This window comes from Olea europaea, chromosome 2, assembly GCF_002742605.1.
Source record: "Olea europaea var. sylvestris chromosome 2, O_europaea_v1, whole genome shotgun sequence".
Taxonomy (NCBI): Eukaryota; Viridiplantae; Streptophyta; class Magnoliopsida; order Lamiales; family Oleaceae; genus Olea; species Olea europaea.
The window spans coordinates 21924908-21932887 of NC_036238.1; the positions used below are offsets into that span (position 1 = coordinate 21924908).

At 35.4% G+C, this 7980-nt stretch overlaps 1 protein-coding gene across 1 annotated transcript; it reads left to right on the forward strand.

Annotated features, from left to right (window-relative positions):
* Window positions 1–3033: 3033 nt before the first annotated feature.
* On the forward strand, window positions 3034–7980 carry LOC111366643 (protein MLN51 homolog). Its single transcript, XM_022987357.1, has 9 exons — window positions 3034–3709; window positions 4618–4720; window positions 4816–5039; window positions 5126–5958; window positions 6589–6700; window positions 6948–7070; window positions 7317–7372; window positions 7462–7507; window positions 7646–7980. Exons 1-9 carry the CDS (start codon window positions 3204–3206, stop codon window positions 7671–7673), a joined length of 2031 nt encoding a protein of 676 aa, XP_022843125.1. The 5' UTR covers window positions 3034–3203; the 3' UTR covers window positions 7674–7980.

The window sequence follows — 7980 nt, forward strand, 5'->3', positions numbered from 1 at the left end:
TGCCAATTACCCTTTAATTAACGGAAAAACTGACGGAATATGGACGGAAGGACGTCCAGCGTAAAGAAAGGTTGAAATGAGGGCAAAAATGCCAAAAAATTAAAGGTAGGGACGTTTTACACAATAGATTTGAAAGGTAGGGATGTTTTGTGCCAATTACCCAAAACAAAAAATATGATACTTTAAAAAAAAACAAAAAAATCACGTCTTCGTGACACGTAGGCAAGTGCCTCCGTGTCACGGAGACATTCTCGACATTACATATATCATTCTCGACATTTGAACACTTTCATAAAAAAAAAAACGAAAAAATCACGTCTCCATGTCACGGAGACATTCTCGACATTACATATGTCATTCTCGACATTTGAATACCATTTCATTAAAAAAAAAAAAATCACGTCTCCATGACACGATGGCAAGTGTCTTCGTGTCACGGAGACATTCTCGACATTACATATGTCATTCTCGACATTTTAACATCGTTTCTGTCTAGAATGACATTTTATTTTGAACATGACATGTCTCTATATTTGAAAATGTCGTTCTTGACGTTTCTGAGTCAACGAAAAATATAGCATTTATTATGATTTGACATGTATACTTTTGAAATAAATATGGCAGGTCATGTGTCAAAATTTTATTCGCCAATAACAATTTTGCAAAAATGTCCATTTTTTTTTTTGTTTTAGTGTGGAATTAAAAATTGTTAATAAAGGTATTTTGGTCTAAATTTTTTCAAATTGGACATTTTTGCAATGGTTTGCAATAATGAACATTTTTGTAAATGACTAGATAAAAATGGACATTTGATGAAATTTCCTCTTTTTTATAATTGCTGGGAACAGCAATAATGAGAACATGTTAGGCATGATCAAACTTCTATAAACTCGTAGAAAAAGTATGATTTCTTAAACAAGAAAGTTGATTTTAATGACTTGTATATTTTTTTAAAATTCATTTTTAATTAATTATTCTTTTAATAAAATAAATTTACAATTGAATTTGTGAATTCTTATTTTTTATCTTTCTTTTTTATCATATATTATTCAAAAATCATTTTTTAATAAATTTATTATAATAAATTTTAAGGGCTTAGCAAGATCGATCTTGTTACATTGTAAATCAAACTCGACATCAATTTTGACACTACTATGATATCGCAGCTTTTTATACGTTGATTTTAATAATACTTTAAACAAATTTGATACACAATGAGTTTCAAACTTTGTTAGATATAGGGATGTCAAACGGGCCGAGTGGCTTGTTGGCGACGAGCCCGAGCCGAGCTTCTGAGCTCACAAAATATGATTTTGTTTAAATAAAATGTCCAAAATGTGCAAATTTAACAAAAAAATTAAAAAAATCATGAACTCGCGAGCGGTTCGCGGGCTCGGCTCGGCTCCCCCCCCCCCCCCCGTGAGCTCATCCCCAAGCAACGAGCCAAGCTCGAGTTCAGCTCGTCTTTCACGAGCTACGAGCCCGAGCAGAGCTCGTGGATTAAAGGGCCGAGCCATTGCCATCACTAGTTAGATATGATGTTTTGAGTAATATTATAAATATTTACCTTAACTAACCACCCTATTTGAAAATTTCCAAGAGACCCGTCGATATGCATCAAATCGTGATTTATGAAATAAATTTTCACATATTTTATACTCGTCAATATTGGAGTTGAATTAATCGCAAGTAGTATTTATATTTAAACAATAGAAAGGCCAAACATCAATTCTCAACAAAGTCGATGTACATAATGTAAGTTTCAAAATTAGATTGGTTCTCAATTGAATTAAGCATTCATGTCTAATTTTGAAGACATTTATAATCATACTCTGCATACGTCATAAATCTTTTTTCACTTTGACAAACTTAAGAAAAGTACTATCTGTTAACGTTTGATAGATAGGGGTACATGATCATAATTTTAAAAATACTCCACTTAAAAAAATTTGAGATTATAATTGTATTTCTTTCCTTTAGATATTTCATTAGGTTTTAATTATGTGCTTAATGTTTAGTCGAAAATTAATCACAAATTTTGCTTTAGAAAATAAAATTAAAAAGCCAAATGCTGTGGCAGTTTTCCCAGAATTCAATCATATAAGAACCTCCGATTGGTGGGATTGACATTCAGATAAAAAAGTAAAAATCCAAAAAGTCCCCCGGTGAAATCTTTCATTTGAGCCTATTTGTTCAGATTCAAAATGTATTTTGAAAGGGATAAATCCATCGATAACCACTAAATTTTATATTTAGATCACCCAATTTGATTTTATTTCATCATGGTCATTCAATTTTATATAACGTTTTATTTTGACCACCCAATTTTATATAATATTTCACAATGATTATCTAACTTCTTTTCACCCTTTACATATATAAAAAATAAATTTAAAAGAAAAAAAATAAAATGAAACTTACTTTAAGCCCACGTTTGACCCCCATTACCTGAAAATTAAAATGGGGGGAATAGTATTTTTTAGAAAAATGAGTGGTTGAAAGAGAAGGAAAAATTTTCGATTTACGTGTAATATTATTTTATGGAAGATTGTGTGGTTGAAAATAAGAGAGAGAAAAATGGAATGTGATGTAATTGAATTTAATGGAGATTAAACGGGGGCTAAAAAACGTTACTTAAAAAATAAAATAAAAATTATTTAAAAAACACTACTTAAAAATAAAAAATAAAGACTTATTCTAAACGAAGTTTTTAAATAAAAAAATTATTTTTAAATTTATTTTATATATAATGCAAAACTACTATTTTATCCATTTAAAATTAGTGAAAATGGTGAAACGAAGTTAGGTGATTATTGTGAAATGTTATTTAAAATTGTGTGATTATGATGAAATAAAATTAAATTGACGGGCTTTGGTGATATTAAGCATAAGATTGGATGATCATCAATGAATTTAATGCAATTTTGAAATAACATTTTAGCCATGGTTAAAATAATAATAATAATAATAAAATTTGAAAAGGAAATGCCATTTAGCCAATTAGCTGTACAAATGGCATACAAATAATAATAATTGGGGACGGCATAAAAATCATAATAATAGGCTCAGGATATCTGATCCTATATACCTTAACCCTGTGAAAATCTCAGATCAAAAAGCCCTAAATCCGTTCGTACCGAATTTGTAATTTGTCAAGTTACGGGTTTGAGGATTTAACTTTTTGTTGATATTTTGCGTGGTCTATGAGTGGAAAGGAGATGACGGAGCAGGAGTATGATAGCGATCCAGAGGCGACAAAGCTTTCATTGAAGATGAGGAGGAGAGAGGCGAGTGATGATGAAGAGGAGGAGGAGGGAGAAGAGAAAGGGGAGCGGGGAGAGAGAGTTGTGCGGCCGATCGAATCGGATGGGGAATCGGAGGGTCAAGGCGCGGCGGCGGAGTACGAGGAAGGAGGAGAGGAAGAGTATGTAGAAGAGGAAGAAGAAGAGTATGAGAGGACTGGTGGCGGAGAGGTTGAAGAGGTGGCGGTGGAAAAGATAGAAGAAGGTAATGGAGTGATTGAAGGAGAGTTAAAGGACGAGAAAAGAGGTGTGAGGAATGATGTGAGTGAGATTAATGATGATGGCCTTATAGATGATGTTCAGCAGGAGGATCAGAAGAAGGAGATTGAGCCATATGCAGTGCCCATAGCGGGCGCATTTTACATGCATGATGATAGGTTTCGGGACAATGTCGGTGGACAACACAGGTATTCACAGTTGTTCAAAATTCTTTTAACTGATGGGAGTAATAGATACAATAGAGTCTGTTAAATTGGAATTATAGGCTGTCTCATATGGTTAGGGGAAGTTAAGAATTGTTATTGTTTGTTTAACTCAACAACAAATAATGGCGTGTAGTAAAAGGACATCTTTTCCAATCCAACAGGCTGGAAAAAGGTCCTAAGAGGTCAACAGCAGAAACCTTAAATAAAACCGAGTAAAAAGCTTGGAAGCCCAGCACATGCAGAATCAGAGAAGACGGGCTTGAAGGCAAATTCAAAAGCAAAAAGTCCTGAGTCGAAAGATAAAACAACTAAATCCACATCATCGAGACATTCAAAGGACAGACAATTTGCCTTTGGTCTGCAAACTCCTATATAATCTCCATCTTGGTGCTTTTAGTAGAATATCATTCTTCTGGCCATTAAGGAAAGGATGGAATGTGTTTAATCTTAAGGCAGCCCTGACATAACTTGCATGCCCAAATTTGGTTGGTTCGAGTTTAAGCTCTCTAGGATTCTAATAAGCAATGTCATTCTGAGATATAGTGATTATATCTCTGGGATACATTAAGGCATAAAAGCTGAAATGGATGGAGTTCATTATATAGTACTTGGCACTTCTCTTTTTATTGCTTCCTGCTGTTCTTGGTGATTCGGGACGTACATGCATATTTCATGTAGATAGTGAAGTAGGATTTTATACTACGATGCAAACCCCCATCTTTTAAGTCGATCTTTTGAACTTCAATTTGTGTTACTTTTTGGAATCATGATCTAATCTTACCATGTTAATGCATTTATTATTATTATTATTATTATTATTATTATTATTATTATTATAGCTTTTTAATAAAATAAATATCATATTTGTTTTGAATTCTTCTTGTACTTAGGCGAACTCTTGGTGGAAGAAAGTTATGGGATTCTAGAGACGAGAGGAAGTGGGGGCACGATAAGTTTGAAGAGCTGACTACTCATGAATGGCAGTATAAAGAGGTGAACAATCCCACCAGATTTTTATTTGTGGATATATTTTTCTGCACAATTTTAGTGATCTTATGGCCTGCTAATAATGTGTATAATTTTTCCAGCGTAGGAAGACTTACGGGGGTCGTTCTCGAGGACGCGGAAGAAACAGAGGTTTAGATCGTGGATATGATGGAGAAAATAGGCCCAGAGTTTACAATAATAATAATAATCAAAATAGTGATAACAACCAGAACAATGCAGTGAAGGTTGTCCGTGGACGAGGACCTAGAAGGTATCAGCCATCTTTCAAGAACACCAATGAGGCGCCTCTCGCACGAAATAAACAGTGAGTAAAATCATCTGTTCCTATGCAATTTTTTTTTCGAAGCTATGTTCTTCAAATTATTTATCATTGCTTATGCATTATTTTAGATATGTGAAATCAGTTGGAAAGCCTTCACACTTTAACTCTGGGAGAACAAGAGCTCCTATGCCAAGTGTAGAATCTGATGCTTTTCGTCCTAGGAAACAAATGTTTGGATCTAGTTTGAGCATTGCCTCTCCTCCATTTTATCCCTCTGGTTCTTCCGCGGAAGATACTTTGCCGCTTAAGAGGAATGTACAAGCTAGCGCAACTAATCGAAATATTCAGCCGTCTATTGCTGATAAGAGTTCTACCTTTGCTCAATCCTCTGAAATGATGCGTGGAAAGAATAAAGTGGACTCCATTGGCATGGATAAACTTTATATTGATGATTCAGAATCTGCTAATAAGCCTTTGAACGCTCTGCAATTGCTGCCATCTGGTTCATCATCATTTAATTCTACTCAACCTCAGCAGTCAAGGGGTCAAGGGAGAGGAATGACCTCCTTAACTCAAATGGCTTATGAACCAGTTTCTGATAATCAGGTCAACAGGGTTCCTCCAGCAATCCTGCTACAAACAGCTCAGAAGAATCCTGATCAAAGTCGAGGTCTATCTTCTTCACAAGCCTCTGGCCAGCAGTTTCTGCAGCATCTTACCAGTGGATCACAAGCTTCTTCTCCACCTAAAGCAGCTGTGCCTGTGAATTCATTTGAAACTGGAGAACTGGAATTTCTCTCTGACTCTAGTAAATCAAAGACTGCTTTGGCTGCTAAAGGAAAAGGGAGTGTTGAAGGCGGCGGAAGGGGCTCCTTTCTATATGGTGGTGTTCAGGTTATAGGGGCATCTGGAGATATGGGCAGTGGTCATGGTGATCAAAACTTCCCAGCTTTCTTGCCAGGTACAACTAGCTGTGACAAAGGGACAAGGAATTTTTTTATTATTATTATTATTTTTAAGTTAATCTAGAAAACAGTTCTTAGAATTTATTTATTCATTCGAGTTGCATTTTTTTGGTTAAACTTGCATAAGAATTAGCAATTGTGACTTTGTTACAGTTACGGTATATTTTTCACAGGAAGTATGGTGTATATAATGCACTGATGTAATTTCTTTTAGGTTTGCATTTGTAAAATGAATATTACCTTATCCCCACAATCAGATAAAACATAATACCTTATCTCCACATTTTTCCATTAGGTTTGCATTTGTCAATATGCGTTTGTGCACTTTCCAAGTCGTTACCGTGTTAAGGGTAATTTAAGAAAAATTAAGGAAGTAGTGCTTTATGTTATACTTATTGTCTGCTATTCCTTTAAATTTTACTTACTGTTTTATAGGGAAATATCTTCATAAAGACAAAATTCACCAAAGAAATGAGTTTGTTTATGAAATTGTGAAATTTTATGTGGCGCTGGGATTTCTCTGAAATATATCCAATTAGAATTACTATTTTGGTCCATCCGGTACATTTGTGCTCCTTCGCTTGATTGCTAGCTTCACGTAACTCCTTTTGTTTGTCGGAATACAGTCATGCAATTCAGAGGTCAGAATCCTGGTGGTGGCGTTCGAGTGCCTGCTGTTGGCATGGCCTACCCTGGATATGTTGCTCAACCTCAACTCGGAAATTCTGAAATGACTTGGTAACTACTAATTTTCCAACACAGACTTACACAAAGCCCCCACACCCGTTATTTATCTACTACTGTGCGAGTGCTTCTCTCGCATATTTATTCACTGATTAGATTGTCTCAACATGCATAAACCTTTTTTTATTATGATTTGATTTTTCTGACTCTTGAAGACCCCAAATTGTGCTGTATATTTTAGCATGCCAAATGTCTACTGTTAAAAGTTTTTAATGATTTTTATTATTTTTATGACATTCAGGCTACCAGTTTTAGCTGGTGCCTCTGGGGCACTGGGGTCAACATATTCTCCATATCAATCTGTAGATGGTTCATATCATGCTCGACCATCCGAACAGACATCTTCTGCAGTGTCCACTTCCAGGTGGGTAAGGTAGTTCGTGCTTGAATATCAATGGTCTTTTCCTCTCTGCTTGCATTCCCTTACTTGGGGGGCTTCAGTATCAAATTGGATATACTTGATGTACTTTTTCTTGTCTTAGCTGTTGTGCGTCTGGTTTTGTTCTGTTTATTGCCTGCATTTTTTGCTTTTATCCACAACTGTTTTTGGTGAATGGATTTGATAACCAAGTTTATGGAACAAATAGTTAAACTTCCATTTTGGTTGCAGCAAAGAAACCAGTACAACTAAAGACAGTAATGACTGGAGCCCCACACAGAGGCATGGTAAGATAAGATGAATTGTACTGTATTTTCTTGCACTTTTCTCTCCCATTATATAGCTGCCTAAATGTTTTTTTATTTTTTCCTGGCAGAGGTGGCAAATGATGACTTTGGGCAGAGGCAAAAGAATCCTCGTAGGCAAGTTGACATTCCTTTTCTAAGCTGAAAAGTGATATCTGGATGTGGAGTCTTCCATCCCCTAGCACTTCTTTTTCAATGCAATATGATTCGTGTTAACCTCAGTATGTGTATTGACTTCTTTAAAATACACTGCAGATATACGGAGATGAAATTTGACCAGTGAAGTAAGTAGATAGGTGGAACCAGTTTCAGTGTGCAGATTAATTCAACTTCTTGCAGTCAGAATCTCTTCCATCTGTTGGGTATTGTGGAGTTTCTGAGCTGTTCTTTTGGTGCTGCAAGCCTTGGGCCCCTTTGTGTTCTCCTGTTCTAAAATTGGAGCGCATTGGGCTGCCACATGTTCTGGGATAATTTTAGGTAATGGTTCTATCTTTTGGCTTGGTTGTGAAGTTGTGGGGTGTTGTATACTTACTTTCCAACACACATTCCCCTTCAATATAATGATAGATTCTTCATGTCTTGTGTTATTG